General features: G+C 43.2%; 2 protein-coding genes across 17 annotated transcripts in view; one reads left to right on the top strand and one right to left on the bottom strand.

Moving 5' to 3' along the window:
• Nsmce2 (NSE2/MMS21 homolog, SMC5-SMC6 complex SUMO ligase) overlaps positions 1-9759 on the bottom strand; it is a 245470-nt gene extending 235711 nt beyond the window's left edge. For 14 of the 16 annotated variants that reach the window (XR_010052954.1, XR_010052955.1, XR_001838681.3 and 11 more), the window contains exons 1-2: positions 9624-9754; positions 5657-5822 (exon numbers count right to left, since the gene is read on the bottom strand). Coding sequence is in view for 8 of the 16 variants with exons in the window: in XM_017594758.3 (XP_017450247.1) it covers positions 5657-5813 (157 nt within the window). In the remaining 8 variants the exon portion in view is untranslated. Of the gene's footprint in view, positions 1-5656; positions 5823-9623 lie in introns of all 16 variants that reach the window. The other 2 variants (NM_001024876.1, XM_039078795.2) reach the window with 2 other exon arrangements.
• Positions 9760-9794: 35 nt separating this feature from the next.
• The window catches only part of Washc5 (WASH complex subunit 5), a 51908-nt gene continuing 34535 nt past the window's right edge, over positions 9795-27167 (top strand). Inside the window, exons 1-7 of the mRNA NM_001398866.1 lie at positions 9795-9938; positions 18725-19008; positions 19446-19591; positions 20314-20398; positions 21159-21259; positions 23556-23748; positions 26377-26529. Of these exons, the coding sequence (NP_001385795.1) occupies positions 18823-19008; positions 19446-19591; positions 20314-20398; positions 21159-21259; positions 23556-23748; positions 26377-26529 (864 nt within the window). The 5' untranslated portion in view covers positions 9795-9938; positions 18725-18822. The remainder of the gene's footprint in view (positions 9939-18724; positions 19009-19445; positions 19592-20313; positions 20399-21158; positions 21260-23555; positions 23749-26376; positions 26530-27167) is intronic.

Genomic DNA, 27167 nt, shown 5'->3' with positions numbered 1-27167 from the left:
CAACTACTACAAGGTTAAAAGGGGGGGGAGGGGTATGAGTTAGTGACAGGTAATTGGGTTCGAATTCAAATTCTCGTTCTGCATCCTAGGCTTAACTTATTTTAACTTAGTGAGAATCATTTTCATGCCAACAGATTGAGGAGAAGGCTGTTTATTTCACTCAGTAATGGTCACTACCTAAACCTTTTCCTTTGGCAGGATGGGCCTACCTTATCTATGGTAGCTCCCTATGCTTCTCTTCGGACAGAAGCTTTTAGAATGGTTGCACCAGGAGGTTTACCCCAGGTCAGGATTAAGAAAGATGCTAATGGCAATGACACATAAACATACACCTCACACACTTTTAAGACATACACCACAGTGCAGGGAAATTCCACCAGCAAAGGAAGTAGGCAATACTAATACTACACCAAACACTAGCTTTTGGGTCTTCTGCTGAACTTGGATAAAAAGTTGCTACAGAATGTCCAACAATGAGGATAACTGCTCAAGGGCCAGCTTCCTCGGGAGAAGTTTGCTAACAAAGGTGAAGCCACTTCTCCAACCACGGCTTTTAGATTCCAATACCCAAAATGCCTTAAATGCTTGACTGACTCAGTCACTCAATAAGCATTTCCAGAAAACCTAAAACACAGAAGTCCAGGGCCAGGCTCTGAGGCAGGAAGCACATGCCTCTACAAGAATCCTATCTTCTCAGAACAATACAGGTCAGCTACAGAACTGAGACCCTCTGAATACAAGGAAAGGCAGAACAACAAGAGCTCAAGTAATTGTTTACCTAAGGAAGCCTGAATATTGCCTGTACTGTCTGATTTCCAAAATCCCAAAGTTCATTAATATGTGGACACATGCATGTAGGTATGAATGTATACATGTACTGCATCCTAGGCAGCAGTGACACACTTGTCTTTATGGAGGAAGAGCTATCCATGCACATCCATGTTGTTATCTTGATTAAACTTTTACAATCGCTTCAGAAATAATTATCATTTTGTCCTTTTACTAGGCAGCTGCATTTGGAGAAAATTTAGACTGTTAAGAGGTATGCATTTTCCTATTGGCTGCCTTAGTCAGAAATGACAACTAGAAGCCAGCAGAGGGCAGTACCACACAGAGTACAAATTACAATGCCCAACTTTTAAAAGTGTCTATGCCAGCTCCTAAAGGAAAAATGGCTCGCATGTGCTCGCTCTCACTTGTGCGCTTGCGCTCTCTCTCTCTCTCTCTCTCTCTCTCTCTCTCTCTCTCTCTCTCTCTCTCGTGTGTGTGTGTGTGTGTGTGTGTGTGTGTGTGTGTGTGTGTATAAATAAAGTACAGGGATCTGGCATAGATATAAATATGATGAAGGAGTGAGACAACTAGAAGAAAATTTGTGTTACACAATGACTGAGACAACTTATAAAAGAACTCATTTAACTGGGGCTTGCTTACAGTTTCAGTGGCTTAGTCAGTCCATGGTCCTCATGGTGGAGAGTGTGGTGATACACAGGCAGACACAGTAGCTGGGAGATCTACATTATATTTGAAGGCAGCAGGAAAGAGCCACCGGGCCTGGCCTGGGCTCTCCTCAGAGAGTACCCCCAGTGTGGTACTTCCTCCAACAAAGCCTATTCTAACAAGGCCACACCTCCTAATCCTTTCAAACAGTGCCATTCCCTGAAGACCAAGCATTCAAATCTGTGAGCCTAAGGGCAACATTCTAATTCAAACCACCACACAGGTCATATCAACAGTAGAAGGTGGGGGAACACAGACAATAACCATGGAGCTTAGCTGGGACAGACAGACACAGACTGTAATCTGAGGGTTAAAAATACACCAGGCAAAACAATTAAGAGCACATTTTCAGAAAAAACTGTGTTTGGGGGCTAGAGAAGTAGCATGTTGTAATAATATAAAAATAAAAAAGTATCGGTGTCTTTTACCCCACTGGGTCTACACCTCGGTGCCCCAAGGTATCTTGGCGGAAACACATCCCAGCCGCACACTTTCCTACACTCAAACCCTCACATAAAAGAACACACAACACAATAATCTTAGATCCAATTGGTAAGATATAATTGCCCACTTACACATACAATGCCCGGTACTATCCATCCCTTGAGAACATTAATAACAACCTGTAAATACACAGAGCAGAATCTTAACATCACCTGCCATCTTGTCCTGCCACGACTTCTCCCCTCTCTCCTTCTCTGTCCTGTCTCTCCTCCTCCCTCTAGTCTCCTCCTCTTCCTTCAAACTTCTCTCCCGCCCATCCTTCCTTCTCCAATGACAGGCTTCCTTCTATCCTGCACCTGCCCCTCACCAGTACTTTACAAATTCAATGGAGAGGTGGTTCTGGTGAAGTCACCTGAGTTCTGAGTCCTAGACTAGGCAGCTGTCCTTGGGGCAGTGGAATTAGCATCAAAATACAGTAACTTCAGGGCAAACCACAACAATAGCACAGTTGCATGAAACTCTGGGCTTGATGACAGCAACATATAAAACTGAGCATACTGATAAACACCTATTATCTCAAACTCTGGAGACAGAGAAAACTGGAAGACCAGAAGTTCAAAGTAATTCTCAGGGATATAAGGCCTGGACTTAAGGTCAGCCTTCCTGACCTGGAACTGACCCGGAACTTCCTCTCTGCTGGCTAACTTTTACAGGGCTGAAAGGATCTATGTAAGCTGCTGGGGGAAAAGAGTTATCCAAAGTCCTAATCAATGGTAAAGCTTACACACTAGGACAAGGTATGCAATAGCTCCATGTCTGTGATGATAGTAAGCAACTGTTTCTACTTGATCTGAGGCCTGATCTACAAAGTGAGGTCCAGGACAACCAAGGCTACACAGAGAAACACTGTCTAGAAAAACTGGATGGATGGATGGATGGATGGATGGATGGAAAATTCTGTAGCCAAAATATTTAGAAACTGTTAACATAAATCTAGAAACTTTTGGTCTGTTACTCTCCTCCATCTCCAGGGCTGTATTCTAGCTCTTCCCTTATTGCTTAAGGTTCTATTAAGACTTCAACAAAAGCCAAATATCTATTGTCACCAGGAACAGGTTCTAAATCAGATGAGGCAGGGTTAACACACTTAGAGACCATCGGTGACTTCTACTGCTTACCCATGAATGAATAACTGGGATGGAGATGGCCATCTTGTCCAGAATAATTACAAAAGCTGGGCAAAAATACATGTGATGACTACTTGCAGATTATGCTACAATAGCCAGACCAGAATGATAATAAGTACAGACAAGGAGACACCTGACTGGAGATTAACCCTATGATCCCCTCCCTTCCTGCACGCACTAGAGAGGAAGGATCCACATGGAACACAGAAGCCTAAAAGGATGAAAAGAGTCTGGCGGCTGCAGCAGCAAGAGCTTGCAAGACAGAATGCTGCAGCAAGCTATGACTCAGCACAGGGACTCCGTTGAGTCTGATACTGAATCCTAAGACGCCGAGGAACAAGTGCTATGAAGCAAACAACACCCACGTCCAGAGAGTACTGGGAGACACTTGAATTTCATCTATCCAGAGCCAAGCTAAGTTGCTGAACTCTCAAAGCAATCAAGGCTCCAGAAGGCTTTACCTTGTTGCATGATGTTAGCCTTACTAAAGGCCACTGTATTAGTCATAGTTCTCTAGAGGAACAGATTTTAGAGAGTGAAGCTCTATAGAGAGAAAGAAGGAGAAATAAGTTATAGGCTGTGGTCCAGCTAGTCTAACAATAGCTGTCTACCAACAGAAGGCCCAAAAATCAGTCAGTCCACGAGGCTAGATGTCTCAGCTGATCTCCACAATACTCTGGAACCCCAAAGAAGTAGGCTCTAAAGCCAGTGAAGGGATGGATTTGCCAGTGGGAGTAAGAGCAAACAGGCAAAGACTAAAAGCTTCCTTCTTCCATGTCCTTTATATAGGCTGCCAGCAGAGGTGCCAGCAGATAAAAGGATCTTTCCTACCTCAAAAGATCCAGAATAAAACAGGTCTTCCCACTTCAAATGATTTGATTAAGAAAAAAATCCATCGCATGTGTATATCCAGTCACTTCGGTTTTAATTAATTCCAGATGTAGTCAAGTTGATAACCAAGAATGACCATCACGTCTACCTTAGGCCGACTCTTAACAAAGATTATCAATACTGGAATAGAGCCACCTGATCCACAAATTATTTGGCTTTCCACCAAAACAAACTTCAACTCTCTTTAAAAGAAGATATTTGTTTTCTGTTGCTGTGATAAACACCACAATCAGAAGCTACTTAGGGAGGAAAAGGTTTATACATCTTACAGATTATAGCCATCTATCAAGGGAAGCCAAGGCAGAAGCTTGAACCAAAAAGCAGGCAGGAAACACTGCTTACTGGCATGCTCTGTTACTTTCCTAATACAGCCCAGGCCTACCTGCCTATAGATGGCACCGCCCAGTTAGCAATTAAGAAAATGCTTCACAGACATGGCCACAGGCAAATATAATCTAGACACATCTTTAGTTGATTGAGGCTATGTCTTCCAAGGTGACACCAAGTTTATTTTAAGTTGACAGCTAAAGGAAGCCAACTAAAACAGAAAGCAACAAAACTTAAACTGGCAACAACGTATCCATAAGGAAGTTAGCCTAGAATGACACTGAGAAAAAGGACAATAATGACAGACAATGATTTTAAAAGAGCTACTAGAAACATGGCCCATGTAGTTGAGGAGGAAGAAGGGGCCAGCGACATGCCTCAGGCAATAGCGTAGGCCTGATGATCTGAGTCTGATTCCCTAGAACCTACACAAATGTGAAAGGAAAGAGCTGATTCCACAGAAGTGTTGTTTGAAGTACAGTGTTGCCAGGCATGTGCACACGCACATCATGCAGGTGCACGTGTGCATGCACTCGCGCACACACACTTTTTTTTAAAGAATGAAGAGGGAGGCTGAAAGATGTTTTGGGGCATAAGAGCACATACAGCTCTCACAACTGTAGCTGAAATCCTAAAAGGAAAGGAGACTGGCAAGAGGGAACTTTTGGAAGAAATAGTACAGAAATTCTTCCAACTGGACATTTAAGTTCTTAGAGCCTTAAAACTCAGTCAGGATAAGTAAAGGGAAAAAAAATGTACATCACAAATTGTTCAAAAACTATTTTTGAAAAAAGTAGGGAAAAAAAGATATTACTCCTCTGGCTCTAAATATGTCAAAAAGTAATAATAACTCCAACTCAAAAAAGCAAAGAACATTGTTCTCAATCTTTTGCTTGAAAATTAAGGATTCCACAAAGCTGAATCCTTGTTTTGACTGAGGCTTTCCTTTGCTGGTATCCCTGGCATCTGTGGGGTCTTTTGCAGTTGAATCAAGTATGAACAACACAGAGTAAACAAACATAGGGGAAGGATGCCGTCCCAGCACGTGTACAGACCTTCCAGGTCACATGTATCACACACTTCAGTAAGGAACTATAGTATCTGTGTTCACAAATTTCCAGGGCAGTTCTGAGTGGAGGATAACTACACTACATGGCTATGAGATGTTACAGACTAAGATGAGAAAATGTGTCCAGTGGAATTAAAACACTTGTTCCAATTATGCTCAAAGGGCATCTTCAGAGTACTGCAACCACAAGTTATCTCAAAGAAGACACTCGCAAACACAGAAAGTTTTAAGGAGTACTTACTTTGGGTCTCCACAAGGTCCAAGGCAACACTAGAAACTGTGTCCATCCCAGAGCTGATACAGGACTGGAAGGTTTTTAAGGAGGAGAGAGCTGACTCTACACCACTGAAGGATATGTAACGAGTAGAACCTGAATTTGTACTGGACCGTCCTGGCATCTTTGAAATCTAAAATTTCAAACACAACAGTAAGAGTTCTAAGTCAGAATAATTACTGCACAAGAAAATAGCAGAGCCATAACATTCAAAAACGACTGTATTCAATGCCCAGTGCTACAGTTACTGCATGCAACACCCAGAGAACATCATCCGGACAGCAAACACACTCAGTGTAATGCGGTGAAGGTAGCTACCTGCATTTTTAAAGAGAATACCCTCTTTCTTGATGCTTCAACCCTACAAACCCAGTTCTTAGTAGTTTAACACATATAGATAGAAAAAGAAAAAGAAAAGAAAGTTTAATAAGATGAGATTTTTTTAAAACCTATAGTTTTTAATGTAACTAATATATATGCATTTTTAACTCTTAAAAAAATTAACTCTTTCTGATAGCCTCCCTGAGTGCTAGTAGATTTGTACCTGTAGTTATCCCAGATTAGTAAAAGCAGAATTTCTAGGTAGACCTGTCTTCTTACAGTGGTTTATCTAGTATAGCTGAAGTTAATACTCTTATGCTAAACACTCCCTTATTTATACTTTTAAACACCAACTCTTTAAGCTTTGGACCCCTTGCCTATATAGACATATTTGCTTAATTCAGGAAACTCCTGAAATTCAAGCCATTGAAAACAACTAGCAAAGTGCAGAATTCAAAATGATTTGTAAATGACAAGCAGGCTGTTGCTAAAGCTGTGTGGCACCATAAAGGGAAATGGATTTTTGGAGTCAGAGAGATACAACATGAAGCCAGGCTCATGAGACCACAAGCTCATTGTCAAGTCCTTTAGAACCTCTTTGGGAGTAAAGAAGCCATACTCTCGGTGTGGTCTAGCCTCTGGTCCACAGTCTGCATCAGACTCACTCTCTTTCCCTTTCAAGAGCAAGGAGCCATGTGGGCTCTCCAGCACTTCCTCTCTCATAATACCAGCTTTATTTCACACCTGGACTGCCACTGCAGTTTTTCTAGTATTGCTTTCAGTTAGAGATATCCACTTTTTCCACAAATACATATTGGATGCCTTACTATGTAAATTCTTAGGCTCATGAGAAAACACAGGAGAGCAAAGGTTAAGGTCCTGACTTTTAACCTCTGAGGTTACCAGTTTTACATAAACATCCCCAGTACCATTAATTGCTAACTTAAATAGCTTGGGTAACAAACGTTTAGTAAGTATCTTCTTAAATACCAGGCAACTTCTCTGAGCATAGTGGCTTTCCGGGTAAATAACCCAAGACTTCTGTTTTCAAATGCTAGATGGTTCGTTCTAATTCACTGAAAAACTCTCATATGCCAGGCAGTATTCTAAGCATCAGAAATATCCAGCCTCTGTTCCACAAGAGCTCAGTAGTTGGTAGGAACCAAACATACAAATATATCATTGAAACAACATCGATAACTTGTAAAATGAAGGGCCAGATGAGATGTCTCAGTCCTCAACATGAGCAAAAGGCATTAAAAAATACACGGCAACAGCAGTTTGAAAGAGCATATAACCCAGGCAGCTATTTCTTAATTACAGAAAATGGGCCCTTTTCTGCTTTTGCTGTTCTGACAGGGTCTCACTCAGTAGCCCACACAGGCCGCAAACTCATGGCAACCCTCTTGCCACTCAAATGCTGAGACTACAGGCATGACCCACCCGCCAGACCTAACTTAGAAATACTCCATGACACCTGATACTCCAGATGCCTGACGCTTCCTCATCCATTCTGCACTAAAGACCAGAGCTAAAGACCTTGATTACTGTTTCACTGAGAAAGTGTAAAGCATCCCTCCTCACCCACCAGCCTCAGTTCCTCTGTTCTGCTTTCTTCTCAGGCTGAATGAACTAACGGTGCCCACTGAGACCACCTCCGCTCTACAGTAGATCTTCTCCTTTCCTTCTCTCAGATCAGCAGATTTCTCCTCCCCCACCCACTCTCCATAGCAAACCAAGGAAATGTTTCTCTAATCTTAAAGGAGAGCATCCTCCCACCCTCCTCTTTGATTACTTCCCATGCTCCTGGCTTCATCCTGGCAGCAAAACTCTCCTGTAAGCACGCCTCCATTTGTCTCAAAGTCCTGTCCTCCAGTCCTGGCCTGGGAGTCTGCCAGGCTCCGGCCTCTCCCACTTAATGGGACCTGCTCTCAAGGCCACTGCTGCAATCTTTATGCCTTCCTCAGGGAACAACACTTCCATCTGCATTCCTTCAGACTCTTTGCTCTTTCCATCTCTTCCAAGTCAGCTGTCTAGAGCCCCAAGCCTCCCCACGCTCTCACGAGTACACTCTTCACTTCACCTCCCCAAGTCTCATCTGTCTACTCAGGTCTAAATGTTTGGGTCCTCATCCCCACTTTACAAACGAAATCCTAATGTCCGAAGTGGTGGTTTCAGAAGATAAGGCCTTTGGAGAGGTGACTAGATCCACCCTCCAGAATGAAATTAGTCCCTTATAACGGATGCTCTGAGAGCTCTCTTGCTTTTCTATAGCCCAGGAAAACAGCAAGTACATGCCATTTACAAACCAGAAAACATGTCTAATGGTAAGTTGGCCTCAGAATTCTCAGTCTCTACAATCAAAAGACATTAGGTTTTGATGCTTTTAAAACTACTAAGATATAACTGGTTTATGGACATCTGAACATTCTAACACTATTCCTTGGGGCTTGGTTTAACCTAGGGTTTGGAGGGGTCTCCTACCAGGGAACATTTAACATCATGAGGGGACGTTTTTGACCGTGGAACTGGAGAGGATAGGGATGGGGGACATAGACTAGCATCCATGAAGTAGAGGTCAGATACTGATAAAATTCTAGGAAATACAGTACAGTCTCTCACTACAAAAAAAAAAAAAAAAGTCATCTTAAGACAAAATGTAATCATCACATTGGTTAAGAAACACTGATTTAAACTGACCTCTTCTTGGCTCCTTTTTCCAATAACATTGATCTTTTTGTTCCCAGTACCTACAGCTTCCAAGACAATCTACAACGAAGTTATGCATTTCCTGAAGTCTCACCGAGCTATTGAGCTCAGCGCACTATTTTGCTTCCCTTATATTCCTGGAAGAGTGGCTGTCAATTAAGCCATTTTTTAATGTAAACAGGAAAACACTGCTTCACATGTTTCTGTACAGCATTACAGTAGGCACAGAGCAAACAAACAAAAAGTTAGACCTCCTTTAAACCCAAGGTGCTCTCACAACTTCAATAGTTATGTCTCCTTTTTCAGCATGCCACCATGTACACACCCTTCTCTCTGAAGCCTTCCCTCGCCATGGCTCCTGTTCTTCACACGCCTTCTCAGTTCCTAACGCACATCTCTACTATATAACTTAACACAGCTAATTGCTGACATCTGCCATTCCTTTATGTTGGGACCTCCTTAAACAGAAACATACATTAGGAGATATGAAACGTCTCCTCATGAAAATGAAATGATCAGGACGAACTCGTTAAGTTACCAAATTAGCAATAAAACTACTGCCATTTCAGTCTGCCCATGCCCAATAAGGTTGCCCCCACATTCCTCTTCCCCCTCTTCTTTCACACCAAGGCTAACACCTCCACGTGCAGAAGTGAAACGGCACCTGTGGCCTTGAGTACATCTGAGCTACCTGTTCATGCCTCTGTTTTAAAAGTCAGTTCAAAACAGTTTTTGTTTTGTTTTGAATTACATAGTGGTAATCTTCTCCACGAGAGGCGGTCGTGGGCATAACCTGCCTCCATGTAGTTGCTGCAGGTGACGAGGGCCAGGCCTAGGTTCCCTGAGCACAGAGGGAGATGACAACACCCGCCAGAACCCCATGGCCGTTCCTCCTGGATCTTACCTGGCTGTCCCACCTAGCTCAGCGATATCTTGCCGAACGTCGCACACCCAGACCCCGATTCCTTTCCTCAGCCTACTTCTCCAGTGGCTGAAACGCCCCGCGCGCGCTCTGCGTCATCATTTAGCGCCCGCGAACGATCACATGATGCTCGGGCCCGGGCCGCCGCCCCTCGGTCACGTGACGGGCTGGGAACCAGGACAGAAACCAGGGTCCGGGAAGCTGACTCTCTGCAACCCGGGACTCTAGGAGATCTCTGGAGCGCGAGAGGGGGACCCGGGTGTCCAGTTTACGCGGCCAGCATCGGACCGCTGGCAGGTGAGTCGGAGGCGGGCCTGCGGGTTCGAGGCCCTTTCCTTCCCCCGAGGGCCACGTCGGGTACTGGTCCCGGGAGCCACCAGGAAAACCTAGGGCTTGCAGGGTTGGGGTTGCATGCCTGACGTTCACCTATGCCTTCATGGAAACAACTCTTGCACGCTTCTTTGAAACTTTAGTGGTGAAGCTCAGCTACTTGGCCCATAGCTGAGCTTGTAAGTTTCAAGGAGCGGTGCCTTGCTAATGCGACTGATCTTTCACTTACTCTCCAGAAAATCAAGGAGTCACTGACGTGAGGGAGGACGAAAAGGTGTTAAAAGTCCTGTCACGCACTGTGAGTTTGTGCAAGTCGTTCCTCTACACCTTAGCTCCCCCCACACCCCAATCACCTGAGACATGGCGCCATAGCTGGCAGGTGATTCCACTGAGTCCTACTTCTTCTATGATAGGAAAATTAAAAGTTGAACTCATAAAAAAAAAAAAGTTGGACTCTTGATTTCTTTATAGACGAGGGATAGTGAAGGAGTTTTATTGCCTCCTTTCACAACCAGGGACACTTGCCTTAGGTCAGCTGTTCTCAACTTGTGGGTCCCTTGACCCCTTTGACAAATCTCTGTCTCCATAAACGTTTCCACTATGATTCTTAACAGTAGCCAAATTACAGTTACTAAGTAGCAACGAAAATAATTTTATGGTTGGGGTCACCACAACATGTATTATTAAAAGGTCAGAAAGGAAAGTTGTCTTAGATGTTGTTAAGAATTACTGAATCAGGGCTCGAGAGATAGCTCAACAACTAAGACTGTTCTTCCAGAGGCCCTGGGTTCAATTCCAAGTACCCATATGGTGATTCACAACTGTCGATAACTCTAGGTCCAGGGGACCCAACACGCTCAGACATAGATGCAGGCAAAACACCAATGGACATAAAATAAAAATAAATATAATTTTATGATCAAGCTTATTCCAGAACTTCTATGAGAGAGTATCCATTATGGGTTTGAGACTGCTTTCTTTAGGGATCTGAAGTTTTGTTAAAAAGATAAAAAAATAAATAAATAAAATCCATCTTCTTTTGTCATCTACACTTTAATTTACTAAAGAAATTTTGTTCTGCAATTTCTGAGTATCAGGATACCATTCTTGAAAACATGTTCCTTTGACAAGAGGTTCTTCCTATACAAAAAAATTAAGGTTCCATGCCATGGTCCTAAAGCTGCCACACTTTAACCTATAAAATATTATTAAGAAGGGAATTAAGATTTGTGCTTTCATTCCATGCCATTAACAATTCAGTTCAACCTAGAGTGAGAGTACTGCTGTTTGCACGTTTTCTTCCATTGTGTGAAAGCCAGCTCCAAAAGAATGATTCAATGTAACTTCTTCTAGAATGTTTTTTTAACCTCATTCAGGAAAGGCCAAACTTGCATTAGCCTTTATAAAATTTACTTCTCCACATCACACCTTGTAAAACTCACTGCTTTTGTCTTAAATAGCTACATGATTAGGCACCTGTAGTGATGGTCATTTGATTCTATGACTCTGGGCCAGTTTAGAAAATATTCTTATGAAATAAGTTACATGAAAAATGTAACTTGTCCTGGTTAGATCTACTATGTCACAGTGCAACTAGATGTGCTAATGTAACTGAAGTGGTTTATTCTTTCTATTATCTTGACATTAGTCTTCAAAAGTGTGGCAAGACTATTTTTGTGGCATGGTGATTTGGTTGAACACAATGAGGTACAGTGGTGACTGGTCTCCCCCTCTTCCTGGATGAGTGAGGAGATGATTGAATGTTGATGTCGGCATCCATGAGCATGTTCAGATGAGCTTCTGCTTCTGTTGAGGAGGATGCTGTGTTTGATTGTGGTCCGAGGCTTTGAAGCACTGCTTGGCATCTCCTTCCTTGGAGGTCTCACTGTTTAAACATAGCAGATTTGGTGGCTTGTTGGTGGGGTGGGGTCCAGCTTGTCTCCACTAGGTCATCTTCATTTGAATCCGGTGGTTATACGGTTTTGTTCTAGGGATATTTCATTTTTTTAATGGCGGTTTTAGCTGACATTCATGGAGAGAATGAATCCTTAGAAGTGTGCCACTAGTGAAAGGAAATCCTGTCTGGAGTATGTTTCTTTGCAAAGCTGTGTCGCACCATCCTTTGGGCCCTCTGCTGGAAAGGTGGAATCAAGTCTCAAATGGTGACTTTTGAATTGTATCCTCTAGTGTTGTGGATGTGGGACAGTACTGTATCATACCTCTGTGGATGTAAAATGGCTTGTGCCTGCTTTATGATACGTGGTGGTGGCCGTGCTTTATCAGAGCTGTTTTTGATGATGTTGCTCAGAATGTTTTCTTTCCAGATGATGATTGAGAAGCTAATTTGAAAAAAAAATGGTGCCAGGTACCACAGGAGTAGCAGAACTGTGCTGTTTTCTCGGGTTTTGTTTTTTTACTTTTTTTTTTTTTAATGGAGTGTGCTGGATGTCTCTACAGTTTTGTTCGGATGACTGCAGAACCTGGAGGAGCTGTTGCTGCTGTTGATGCATAGCACACTGCTATTGTTGGTCTTTTTATATAAATATAAATATATATATACAGATATATAATTTGAATTTTTTGAAGCTTTACCTGTGCTGTCAACTTTCGAGGAAAGTATCCCCGTTTGCTGTGTTGAGTTGGCACTGTACAGAAATTAACAGCCATATTGGTCTAGAAATGTTGAACTTGGGTTTTTTCCATTTGTACAGGGGTGGCACACTGTATTAAGTATGTGGGGTCTTATATACGTGGGTTTGATTGCAAAAACTAATAAAGTATTCTCTAAATTAAAAAAAAAAAGTGTGGCAAGGCACTTGCATTGTGAGTAATTTGTTTAAAACTCTGTGTTCTTCCTGAGGTAGGACAGATTACAAACAATGATATTTCACTAAAGAGAGAAATTGTAATAAGTGTTTTCTTTTACATTAAAAAGTTCTGTTAAAACACTAGTTTTGGTGCAGGTTTAGCAATCACCTTAGTTAAAGGCCCATGAGTTTGTTGAAGATTGCTAAATATGTTTGATTATTTCTTACGTCTTTTTAATCAGTCTCGTTGTTTGTTTGTTTGTTTGTCTGCTTATATAGAATCCCATTATGAAGCTCTAGCTAGCCTGAAGCTCACTATGTACACAAGAGTGACCTCAAACTCCTAAGAATCCGTTTGCCTCTGCCTTTGAAGTACTGGTACTAAAGGGGTGTGCTACCATACCCAGCCTTGAAGTATGATCTTCAGGGCCAAGAGATTGACCCACAAGTCTTGATTTACATCGTCATCTCCGGCCTGATCTTCCCTGAATGTGTACATGCAGGTGCTGAGTCTGTCTCTCTGTTCCTTGGGAGAGATAGGGAAGAGGGCAGATATCACTGCTTTGCTGTAAGCTGCGTCCTCCGGGATCCAACTGTCTGCACTATGGTACTATGTACAGTGAGGCAGCAGTTGTGCCTTCTAATCATAGCTTGACCCTTGCTTTGTGAGGGTCGAGTTTTATCCTAACTTAGGGTGAGTCTGGTCTTCAGTGGACTTCAGTATGTCATCATTTTACCCATTTTGGAATCTTTCCTCCCTTTTCCTCTCTCATTTCTCATGCCAGGCCATATCAGTACAGGAAAATGGAGTTGCATGAGAGCTCACCTTCTTCCTCTCAGCAGAGTAGTTTAAGAAGCAGATATACTGAGAATACTGAAGTCACTTGTTGAGAATGTATACCATAACGTCTATCACAGAGATCCCTAGTGAAAGAGGTCCAGGCAGCTGGAGTGACCTCACAACATCCTTTGCTTGCAGACTGGATCCGGACCACCTCCAATAGCTCCGTGTCTATGTCCGGTTCACTCTGCTCCAGACACCTTAGGCGCTCTACTGTTCCTAAGCACTGTCTTCGTTACTTTTCTGTTGCTGTGGAGAGGTAGCATGACCAAAGCGACTTATAGAAGAAAAAGTTTACTGGGGGTGCATGGTGTCAGAGGGTGAGTCCATGATCACTGTGGCAGAGAGCATGACAGCAGGCCAGCATGGTGCTGGAGCAGGAGCTGAGGACTTACGTCCTGATGCACAGGCACAAGGCAGAGAAAGAGGGCTACCTGGGCATACTGTGGAGTTTTTAAACCTCAAACTTGAAACTGCCCACTCCAGGGACACACCTCCTCCAAAACAGCCACATTTTTAAATCCTTCCCAAACAGTTCTACCACCTAGGAACCAAGAATTTAAATCAATGTTTCCTCAAACCATAAGCACAGCTGCTCCGTGTCTGCCCTCAGACCTCTGTACTTATAAGCTATGTGCTGAGTGCCTTACTCCTGGGACTGATCATTATCTATCGATGTGGAACTAACTTCCCCACACCCTGCTAACTCAAGCTTCTTATCCCTGCCCACCCCCTGTGCACGTGCACATACTCACTCACTCACTCACTCACTCACTCACTCACTCACTCACTCATACACATATTTATCTCATCTGAAGGCATAATTGCAAATGAGGAGAATTCACTTTCAAGCTCCCTCCTGGAACTGACAGAGGTGCTCAGGGCTTTGTTTCAAAGGCACAGGACTCTTACCACACAGTGATCACTTGCTTTCCCAGAACTAGCAAGCTAGAGAGGGAACCCAAGCTGGAACTCAATCTTTTTGTAATCTTACTTCTGAAATGGTAGCTGTGGCTGCTATGAAGTCTCTTCTGGGAGAGGTTCCATAAGTCAACCCCCCACTCAAGGGAAGGAGCCTGTCTAGGGCTTGAGTAACAGGAGGTGGAAGTCATTGGGCACCATCTAGAAGCTACGAGACATTCCTTGATACCCTTCCTGCTTGTTCCCTCTCCTCCTTAGATCTCTGCTCAGATATCATCTTATCAGAATTACTCTATAGACTCCAGCTTGTGTTCCATCTTTTAACCAGATTTTTCTTTACATGATTTACCGAAGCCTGTTGGCTTCTTACATATATATTTTTTTATATTCACTTGTGTGTGTGTGTGTGTGTGTGTGTGTGTGTGTGTGTGTGTTGACTAACTTCTATCTCCTGCTCTCAGTAGTGTATAGACAACATGATAACTGAAGCTCAGGGTTCTTCACTACTGTATCTTCAGATCCTAAAGTACTTGGCATATAGCAAACACTAGGTGAATGCTTGCTACGTGAATGAACGCAATTGACAGTGGGTAAGCTGTAAAAGCAATTCACTGAGCAGGCATTATAGAAGTCAGTAGTTCCATAACTGAATCAGCAGATCAATAATAGCAACAAGAAATTAGGTCCATTCTAGCCTTTAACATCACAATCTGTAGGTTTGCCATTGCCCCCACACCACCCCTGCCCAATTGAGTTGACTCATAGGCTAAAGGAAGCTGTGACAGCTGTCAGAATCAAGTGTTTCTTAGACAACATTCAGAGACAAGAGGGTGAGCTCAATCAGGGCAAGAAAAGATGTCCTTTCCCCATTTCTCCCATTTAGCTGAAGGTAAAAACTACTTCCTAGAAGCCCCGCCATAGACTTTCTCTTAAATGGCATTGCTCTAAAACCAGATCACATGTCCGACATGAGCTTCAAGGGAGTCAGGAAAATAAGAGTTGGCCACTTTGTCTTCTATGGTGAGAAGGGAGCTGGACACAGGAAGTATCATTGGGGAATGAACAGAGAGTTGTTGCCATGACACCCCAGTTGATACAGACACTTCTAAATATTGACTCAATGGTAGAGACCTCCAAGGGAAATGTAGAAAACCTTAGCAAGGGTTACAAAGAGCTTCTCCGTAATCAATAACTGATAGATAGCTAGAAACAAGAGTGAACTTGCTGCAAGCAATGGAAAATGTCTTTCCATAGCTGTAATGGAAACATTCTCATTGGCTGTCAGCAGCCTTTCTGTATTCTAATTTTGCCTGCAGCTAAGGCCTCACTGTTAAATTATTCATCAGTTGAGTCATGTTAGAAGACTGATGTGAAAGTAAAGGTTGTTATTGACAGTTTTCTAAACATTTTATTGATTCTTTGTGAATTTCACATCATGCATCCCAGTCCCACTCATCTCCCCAACCTCTCATGTTCCCCTTTTACTCTTACAGCCCCTCTTTGAAAACACATGTGCACACACACACACACACACACACACACACGTGCATACGCACACACAGCATAGAAATCATCTCATGTTGGAAGCTGTAGTGTATCACAATGTGTCCCACAGTCTGTCCCTCTGTCCACACATCTTCACTTGCAAATGTTCATTGCAATAAGTCATTGGTCTGGATTGAGGTCTCTGGCTTCTGCGACATCAACATTGGATCCTTGCTGGAACTCCTCCCGATTATCCTGTTGTTGCCCCGTGGTCATTGGCAAAATTCTAATGAGGTTCTTCACTCAGAAACTCAAGAAGTATCAAATGCATTCAGGTTTTTTATTTTATTCATCATCTCCCTAATTGCTGATATCAGCACAAAGGGGGGCCAGTAAACTCTGCCGATGCTAAAAATGAGGCTGGCTTCCTAGAAGGCGATGGATGATGATGTAACTAAGTGGGTTACAGCTTGTGATTCACCCCCTCGCATTCCGTGCCCATTGTTCTGTTAGACTGTTGCTCTCTTCATCTACTTTCAAGAGCTTTTGAATATTTCTGAACTCAATTCCCCTGTCTGCTTTCTGCATTTCAAATCTGACTTCCAAATTATTTGTCATATAAAAGGTTTTAATTGTTATGTTCTAAAATGTCTTTTTTTTAATAGGTTCTGGGTGACTTTCTCAAACTCTAACTTCCTAGAACTTGGACCTACTAAATATCACCCAGCATAATCTGAGCACTCTGCCACTGTAGTCAGTAGCAGGACCAGACTGTCAAGGGGTGGGTTTCCTCCCATTTATCTTCATCACACTCTCAAGTACTCCATCTCCTTTACGATTCTTCTCTCTGGAACTTTCTGCTCAGCTTACTGCAGGCTGCTCAAAGGGACAGAGATCATTTCTTACAGTCTTCATACTGACTCACTTTCCATGCAGATTAACATCTTTAACCTCCTGTGTGTTTACTGCAGATTTCCTCAAGACCAGTGTGGTGATTTGAATAAAAATGGCCCCCATAGGCATGTAGAGGGTGGCATGGTTAGGAGGTGTGGCCTTGCTGAAGGAAGCATGTCACTGGAGGCAGGCTTTGATGTTTCAGAAGCTCAGGCTGTCTCTTCCTGCTGTCTGCAAATCCAGATGTAAAACTCTCAGCTACCTTTTCTCTGTAGCACCATTCCTGCCTACATGCACCCATGCTTCTTGTTATGATAACCCTCTAAGGTGTAAGCCAGCTCCAATTAAATGTTTTCCTTTATAAGAGTTGCCATGGGGCTGGAGAGATGGCTCAGTGTTTAAGAGCACTGGCTATTCTTCCAGAGGTCCTGAGTTCAAATCTCAGTGATCACATGGTGGCTCACAGTCATCTGTAATGAGATCTGATGCCCTCTTCTGGTGTGTCTGAAGACAGCTACAGTGTACGTATAAATAATAAATAAATGAATCTTGAAAAAAATAAAAGCTTTTAAAAAAGTTTCCATGGTCATGGTGTCTCTTCACGAGACAGCTAATCAGCCCCCACTCTCTAATGTTTCTGACCTCACATCAGAATCCTTGTGGAGACTTCTTATAAAAAAGATGCTTAAGGCTGACTCCACCCTACATTGCAGAAACACTAAGATTCTCTGTGATTGTGTTACACCACCAGACTTGTGAACCACTGCACCGAAAGGTGGGTTGCTTAAATATCTTCCCCTCTAGGGCTGGAGAGGTGGCTCAGTGGTTATGAGCACTAGACTCTTCTGCAAAAGAGTTCAGTTCCCAGAACCCACATGATGGCTCATAACCACCTGTGATAGAGTCTGATTCCTTCTTCTCATGTGCATGAAGACATGTCCACTTATGTGTATAAAATATTTGAATAAGTCTTTAATATTTTTAGACCAACTTGGTTTAGTACTTTAATGAAACATCTCCACAAGAGTATAGAAACTGATGTCTAAAATTTCATTTTATTACTTCTTTATGCATATGTATGTGCACATCTTTATGTGTGTTACAGGGCAGGCACTGCCCACGGAAGCCAGAAGTGGGCATTTTATCCCATGGAGCTCGAGTTATGGGTGTGAACTTGTGTAGGTGCTAGGAACTCTACAGGAACAGCAAGCACAGACATGTTTAGACCTGTGGGTCCCTTGGATAAATACCTCAAAATGATGTATGGGGATGTGTTTTTGACTTTTCATGCTTGCAATTACTTGTTAAAATATCAAATAGTAGGGTGTATGTGTGTGTGTGTGTGTGTGTGTGTGTGTGTGTGTGTGTGTGTGTGTAGTTAGATTATGCAGAGCCACATGTGACCAGCTCTGGCTCATTTTCCATGAGAAACATGCAAAGGGCTGAAAAGGAGGCCAAGAATGTGGTTCTAGAAAAGATCCTTTTGGTGACTAATCATTATTCCCATTTAACTGCCTTTGGACTCACCTGGGGGTCTGCCTTTAGGGGTGTTTTCAGAAAGGTTTTAACTGAGAAGGGATGAAGTAATCTGAATATGGATAAGATCATTCCACAGCCTGGGAATCCAAACTGATTAAAAAGGCAGTGACCTGAGTAAGATCATTCACCTCTCCCTGAATATCGGGGAATAGATGCCTTCCTTGTACCAGGACTCACTGGCATGGCTCTCATGAGCTGTATGTATATTTCAAAAGAACATACACATGTTTCTTTAAAAATTGTTAACTTCTCTTTTTTCCATACAGGTCTTTAATGGAGCAACCATTTGTCCTACAGATCTGGCCTCACATCATGATCCACAGACCCCAGCTCTGAAGTCAGTCAGCCATTCCCACCCTTCACAATGTTGGATTTCCTGGCTGAGAATAATCTCTGTGGCCAGGCAATCCTGAGGATTGTTTCCTGTGGCAACGCCATCATTGCCGAGGTGCTGCGGCTCTCTGAGTTTATTCCTGCTGTGTTCCTGCTGAAAGACCGGGCTGACCAGCAGAGATATGGAGACATCATCTTCGACTTCAGCTATTTTAAGGTACTTTCCCTGTGGCCTTACTATTCCGTCCTCTTACAAGGAGTTTTCTCTGGGTGCCATGAGCTTGAAGTGGCCCAGTAATTATAGAGTGTTAAAAAGACAGCTTTTCAACCAAAGTTAACATCAGGTCCTAACTTGGAAATAAAGAGGAGGAAAGGTGCTATGTAGGAAGTCCTAGTGGAGCATAAACCAATTAAAGAAAGCAACCTGTGATGCAGTGCCTCTCACCTGGAAACACATTTAAAAGCGTGCTAATCTTGGTTGACATTCACCACAGGGATTTTGGTTGTAGGCTTCAATTACCATCTAACTTTTTGTTCTGCTTTAATTTTGATGTTTAAGAACCATAGAGCATAATTTTAAGATACCCTGGACATGTTTCTAGGGGATACACCATGACTGAGTTTTAACACAAGTATGTTTTCCTTCCTTCTCAGGGTCCAGAGTTCTGGGAAAGCAAACTGGAAGCCAGACCTGAGCTACAGGATTTAGATGAGGAATTTCGGGAAAACAACATAGAAATTGTGACCAGATTTTACTTAGCCTTTCAAAGTGTGCATAAATACATTGTAGACTTAAACAGGTATGGATGAATTTTGTAGCAGCTTATTCTGGTAGAATGGCAGGGAAGGGACCCAGCAGCACAAGTCTGCCTTTCTCAGTTCTCAAGTTAACCCAGCCATGCCGTGCACTGCCATGGCTTCTTTATAATCTCCCATTCCTGTGAAGGGCCAGAGTAACCTTCCTTGACTCTGTCATGCAGCCTTCAGCCCTTCAGTTCAGAATCCTATCCTAACACTTTAGATGTAACGTTAAGTTACTAACTTTTTTGTTTTGTTATGTTATGCTGTGTTATTTTAAGATAGGCTTTCACTGTGTTGCACAGACTAGTGTGGAATTTACAATCCCCCTGCCTCTGCCTCTGGAGTAAGTGGGAAGACACACTTGTTCCTCCAGGCTGGGCTTACTCATATTAGCGGTCGTTAAGAGTTAACCAATTTATTGAGCTCTAGCCACTATCCCATGTTCCTATGCCATTGCTTCTGAGACCTTCTGTTTTATAATTCAGGAGGAGGGCCGTAAGTGTGAACCTGTGGGCCCAAATCACCATGAATTACAGCACATAAGACAGTCTTTCCTCCCTTAAAAATGTTACATCTTAGGGGCTGGGGATTTAGCTCAGTGGTAGAGCACTTACCTAGGAAGCGCAAGGCCCTGGGTTCGGTCCCCAGCTCCGAAAAAAAGAACCAAAAAAAAAAAAGTTACATCTTCTGCTTACATTGATATTTGGCATTTCATTTCTAGATACCTCGATGATCTCAATGAAGGAGTTTATATTCAGCAAACCTTAGAAACGGTGCTTCTCAATGAGGATGGGAAACAACTTCTAGTGAGTAATAGTGACTGTAAAGTAATACTCAAGAAGATGGAGCAGCTGGTGTGCTGGCACTTGACTTTAATCCCAGCACTGGGGAGGCGGGACAAATGGATCCTTGTGAGTTCAAAGCCAGCTGTTCTAGGACTGCCAGAGCTAAATAATGGAGAGACTTTGTCTCAATAATAATAATAATTAATAATAATAATAATAATAAGCTTCAATAAAGACAGAATGCCATTCCTCAAAGAAAAGAAAATAGCCCGATAATTTGATAATTATCTTCTGAGTTTCAAATGTTTGAGTATTGAATGAATTTACTACTGGAAGAAAGGATCCAGTGTTGGGTTATGATCTCCCTCTGTATAAGAAGTCCATCTTTTATTTGCATCTGAGACATCGAATTAGTACTTAGTACATGGTACCCATTTAAGAAATGTCTGTTAGAGCCACTGTGGTGGCCACGTCTGTAATCCCAGCACTTTGGAGGTAGAGCTAGGAAGAGTAGTTTAAGGTCATCCTTACACATAGAATCGAGATTCCATTGTGGTATCTCAAGAAAAATAATCACTGTGGATGAAATTTTATTTTGAGTTGATTTTTAAAGCTCATTCTGCACAGTAGTTAAGAGCTCTATGCAGAAGCATACATTTACCTTGAAATCTAAATACAGCTTTCAGGAGGAATGTGGCCAGAGTGGTCCTTTGACCACTGTGAACTTCACTCCTTGCAGAGGCAGTTTTGTGAGTTTGGCCTTTGTCCTTTTTCTTCATAGTGTGAAGCCCTGTACTTATACGGAGTTATGCTGCTTGTCATCGACCAGAAGATTGAAGGAGAAGTCAGAGAGAGAATGCTGGTTTCTTACTATCGATACAGGTATCCCGGGCCCAGCCTGCACACCTCCAAAATGCTGCTATGGATGAAATGCATCTCGTGCTCCTGCAGTGGCCTGTGGGGAAGGATGCTAGTACACACATCTCCTGAATACCTGAGAGAGTCTAGCTGTCGCCTGTTTATCTGTTCTAACTAACAGCTTACATGCCATGAAAACCATATTCTACATGTGAGATACTCTATCTGAGAGGTAGCAGTGTAGAGACTGCCATGGCCATGACAATAATGCAGTTATCATACAAAGCAGGAGCCTGAGTACGGAACGTTTTAAGTTGAGGACAGATTAAGAAATTTTGAAGTTCTTAACAAATATCAGTTTGCTTTGGAAGCTTTCCTTTTAGTTTTCAAACAAGACTCCTTGGCACACACAAAAAAATGAAGGAGCTTTCTGTTGTTATCCTGATGTGGATGGCCGAAAGCCATCATTCTGGATTAGGTGATTTCCCCCTAGGCATGCATAGACACAGAAATAACATCCCAGGTCTTGTGCTACATGAGTCTGTGCAGAGCTGCGTGGCTTCAGGAGGTAGAGTCCCAAGGAGCCACCTTGCCAGCTTTTTAATTTAGCACCTCCCATACAACTTTTCATTCTTTTGAAGAAATGTGTCCAAAAATAGATACATGGGGCTGGAGAAGGGGCTTAGCAATGCTTAAGGGAGTTCACAAACTTCTGGAGACCCACGTTCACTTCCCACCACCCACATCAGGCAGCTCACAGCCACCTATCAGTCTAGCTCCAGGGGATCCCAGTACCCTCTTTTGACCTCTACAAGCACCTGCACACGTGTGCACATATATTTACACACCACACACACATAAATAATACAGTTAAGTCTTAAAAAACCCAAGTGGTGTTAAGTACAATGTATATATATATGAGGGAAATAAACAACCCTGCATACAAATTAAATGTCAGAAACCATCTCAGAGAAAGAATGGTCCTATTAGATGAGTAGAATTCTCAGGAACGGCCAGTGGTCCACAGAGGGACTTTCTGAGCGTATTATACTGTCTGTGACACCTGCTAGCACTCCATGGCCTCTGCAAATTAACCTCAAGCTGCTCATCTGGCCTGGTGCTTTTCCACTTTATCATTTCTGAAGGGATTGTTCACTGCTACAGATCATTCGTTCATGTCCATTTGTCCGTTCACTGTCCTATGTCCATGTTTGACACATAACATGTGAGTCACCTCTGGGCCTTTTGGAGACAATCAAGTGTGAAGGTGAAACTCTATGGCTTTGCCTCCTCCTGAAAGTACCCAGAGAAACAAACACTAAAGGATGTGAGGATGAAGAAAGGAAAAGTGTTTGCTTATGGCCCTAAGCCTTGAAGACTCTGACTTTGTCCCTTGGGGAATAGCACTCATGGGATGTGAGCTCCATTGTCAGTGAGACACCCTTGCAACTCAGTAGTGGTGATATCAGGTAGAAGGCTATAGATGTCCCACATAGTTTTACTAGATCTCGGCAGCTTACAGAATGAAAGTCACATTAACATAATTTAAATTTTTTTATTTTGTAAAATATTAGCTGAGTTTCATATTCTTTATCCATAATTCTGAAATCCAAGAAAAATAACTATATAATCTTGGGTGTGCTAATGCACACTTTTGATCCCAACACTTGGGAGGCAGAGACAAGAGGATTGTTAGTGTTTGAGGCTGCTCTGGGCTACATAGTAAGACCCTGTCTCAAGAAGTCCAGGTATACACACACTCACACACACATACACACACACACACACACACACACACACACTCACTCTCTCTCTCTCTCTCTCTCTCTCTCTCTCTCTCTCTCTCTCTCCAGACACATGCATACACATACACCTTTACACATGTACTCTGCATAACTCATCTGGCAGTTAGACCTGAACCTGAAAACATTTGGAGTCAAGACCTACCCAGACCAGATGTGGGCTTTCTTTCGTCTTCTTTTATCTTACTTATGTAAGATCGTTTTACTCTCTAATTATCCATCGATCTTGAGACACCAACTCCACCTGCTGTGGTCTCCTGTAGTGTATTGCAAATACTGTATTGCTTGCTTTTATATTTGGAAAGTATGGCGAGACGAGTACAGCTCTAAGGATTGGGAAAGTAGGTTGTAGACCTTTATAGAGAATCAATATATACCCTTCGTACAGGTTGTTCAAATGTATCCTTTTGAGTTAAAGGATCTAGGGGACCCATTGTTGTTTCTTCACTTTCAGACTTACATGTTTGTAATGTGTGATTCCCTTGATTGTTTTGTCTCTCCTTGTGAACCTGACACAGTGCTGCTCGATCCTCTGCTGACTCAAATCTGGATGATATCTGTAAGCTACTGCGAAGCACGGGGTATTCCAGCCAGCCAGGAGCCAAAAGGCCACCCAGCTACCCTGAAAGCTATTTCCAGAGAGTGCCTATCAACCCGACCTTCATTAGCATGGCCATCGGACGCCTGCGATCGGATGACATCTACAACCAGGTACGAGTCAGACGGCCTTAATAACTTAAAAGATGGAATTTACCTTTCTCCTCAGTTACTTCTTTTCTCTTCCCTCCAGTGAGTCAAACAGCCAAGACAAACTATTCTTAAAAAGCTCTTGAATAGTGCTACAGGGTCAGGAAAGAAGCTATTAAGTTTGGGCAAATCAGAGGTTTCAGAAAGGAGATAGGGTGTGAGCAGTTGGAAAGAAGGTGCATTCTCTTAAGTCACCTGTTCAAGAAACAGTTACTGAGAACGGGCGTGTGTGTTTACTCACGGGCTAGGTTCTGGGAAGGAAGGCTCTGCTCCGCTCCCAGGGTGGCCTCATAGCATAGGAAGGAGACACCTGCTGGAGAGGTGATGGTACCAGAACCTGAACATCATCTTGAGGAAGCCAGTGGGACGTGCAGCCGTGCAGCCGTGGTGCTTGGATGACAGTGGATGACAGAGTGGAGCAGAAGGCCCAGCTAGACTGCTGGCAGCCTGAGCAGACCTGGAAAGACCCTGCAGCATCTTAAAGTTAATTCACCTTCCTCACCAGTGTGCTCATCGCTAAGAAAAGCCCAAAGAGCATAGCTGTGCTCTGGCTTCTCTTCAGGTTGTGGGATTCTTGCTCCTTTACTGAAAGGACTTAGCATTTGACTTCATTCTGGGGGCGGAGCTGGGGGACATAAGTTCTTATATATCTATATTACTACAAGGTAGGATATCACGGTCATACAGCAAACCTGCCCCCAGACAGCTCTTTTTGGTGACCAATTCCTTTTTTGTATGATTATATTAAGTATAAATAAGACTTTTTGATTCTTGGGGTTTTTTTCTTAAAACATCGGAAATCAGACACTATGTGCAGACAAAGGACTTTATAATATTTGTTGCCATTTGCTGAGAATTCAGCCTAAGTCAGCCTCCCAGGAGGTTTGTTTACATACCATTTTCTCTGTTGCACATGACAGTCCTGCAGAGGGACAGCATCATCTCCATGTTGCTGTGGAGGAAGCTAAGACTCAGATGCCTTCAATAATCCTTTCTAAGTCACACTTTTAGCAGCAGAGCCACAATTCGAATTTGATGTGCACGAAATCAGGGTCTAGGCTGTTTTCTCACTGCCCCTCATCCCGCCCTTCCCCTTCCTAGCAGTCCATGGTCAGTTTCCTACGGTGTGTTACCGTTTCTCCTCCCTCCTGACCTTCATTAACAGAGGGTTAAGCTCTTTCTTCTGTGTCACCTGCTTGTCCTACACTTCTCACACATCCCTTGTCCTTGGTGTTTGCAAAGGGGCCTGAAAAATAATTTCTGCAAAATTTGAACTTTAGGAGACAGCCTCATCCAGCTAAGACAGTCCGGGGAGAAAAAATTTGGGTGAACACATCTGGGGAAAGAAATAGGGTACATGGACATGTACAGAAAATCTGGGGTGGGAGGAGCTGTGCACGCTCTGGATCCACAGCTACACCACACAACAGCTCAGAACCTCAACACTTCTGGGTAGAGGACAGGCGGAAGGGTTGGATCCATGCTTCTCAACCTGTGGGTCACAGCTCCTTTGGGGGTTGAATCCTTTCTCATCAGTTGCCTAAGACCATCAGAAAACATTTACATTATGATTCATAACAGAAGCAAAACTGCAGTTATGAAGTAGCAATGAAAACAATGCTATGTTTGGGAATCACCACAACCTAAGGAACTATATTAAAGGGTTGCAGCCTTAGGGAGGCTGAGAACCACTGGGTTAGATAGTCTGGATACGAGGTCTCTGTAGGTGAGCAATCTCGGGTTGCTTTATCTAGGAGAAGGCTGTGGCTGTTGGGTTTTGCACACATTGCCAACACGTGTACTCTGACCAGAAGGCTTTGCCGTCCTTCACAGCCTCACCTCTGGAGAAGACGTTGCTATTCCATGAGTTGCTATTCCATGAGTCCGAGGCATTGGGTCCTTGACTTGGCTGTGTCTGTCTCCACAGGACACATTTGCTTGAGGGCTTCCTCAGCTCTCCACACACTGCCATGCTACTTTCTTGCCTGCAGGATCCATGTGGCCTTGCTGCATCTGTCCTTGTGATAATCTCTCCCCTTCCTGCCCTTGGTAGTTCAAGTTGATAGGTGCTGTGTAGCCCAGGAGCTTTCCCTGGTACATAAGGATTTAGATGCCCTGGAGACACTGACATGGAAAAGAGGTGGGAGGAGAACTCAGCAAAGGGTGAGAACAGAGGTTGGTGTTAACAATCACCGGCCAGTGAGTTTAAGTGAGAGTGCTAGAAGCTGGGCTCAGAAACTCCATGGGATGATGAAGGAGTTCCGGTGTCTTGACAGGCAATAGGAAGTGATAAAATGGTGATTTGTTGAGTTGAAGTCCATCAGTTCTAAGAGATCATCCTTATGTGATAGGAAAGACAAAAATGGCCCAAGGAGCCAGTGCAGGGTTGAGCCTTTCTCTTTTTTTGTAAGAAAATCACTGAGTTGAAGTAGAGTCAGGACATGAAAGGGAGAGAATGTCGGAGGGTCTGGATAAGAGGAAAGAACAAAGTTCTGCGGATGCTCCCAGAGGTCCTGATGTAGAAAGCCGACGCGACTTTAGAAACTGGCTGAGGGCTTCAGACATGTGCTATGGGCTGACGTTGTGTTGCAGGTCTCGGCCTACCCTTTGCCAGAGCACCGCAGCACTGCCCTGGCGAATCAAGCCGCCATGCTGTACGTGATTCTCTACTTTGAGCCTTCCATTCTTCACACCCACCAAGCAAAAATGAGAGAGATCGTGGATAAGTACTTTCCAGATAACTGGGCAAGTATTCCTCCCTTTCTGTAAATGTGTCACGTAACTAGCTTTCCTGGGGCCAAGTATATTAGACAGAACTGGAACCCAAGCTTAGGCAGCAGAGGCAGGGGAATCAGGACCTCATGTTCATTCTTGACAACATAGTGACTGTAAGAGCAAAGTGGATGGCACAGAGATGGGGCACATCTGGGAGGAGTTGAGGAAGAGAGACACATAAAGTATATCATGTGGAAATTTTTAATTAAAAATCTTCAAACAGAAATGAACAAAGCTCTTTTTTTTGTCTTTTTAATTTTTCTTTTATTTATGTTTGGAAGAGCTACTAAAAGTTTAACAGGCAGTGATAACAAATGCCTTTAATCCCAGCACTCAGGAGGCAGAGGCAAGCTGATATCTAAGTTGGAGGCCAGCCTGGACTACAGAATAAATTCCAGGACAGCCAGAGCTACACAGTCAAACCCTGTCTTGAAAAAAAACAAAAGATGGGGGAGGGGGAGAGGTGTTTAAATGTTTGAGGCACTCGTGCACAGCCAGGTGGCCTATTATAAAGGAGGAGCCAAATCAAAACAACTAGAGTTTTTTTACTGGGGCTGGACCAATGACTCGGTGGTTAAGAACATGGCTGCTCTTACAAAGGACCTGAG

This window comes from Rattus norvegicus, chromosome 7 (assembly GCF_036323735.1).
Source record: "Rattus norvegicus strain BN/NHsdMcwi chromosome 7, GRCr8, whole genome shotgun sequence".
Classification (NCBI taxonomy): Eukaryota; Metazoa; Chordata; class Mammalia; order Rodentia; family Muridae; genus Rattus; species Rattus norvegicus.
The sequence above is the reverse complement of the archived record's forward strand: the minus strand, read 5'-3'. Positions and strand labels throughout refer to the sequence as shown.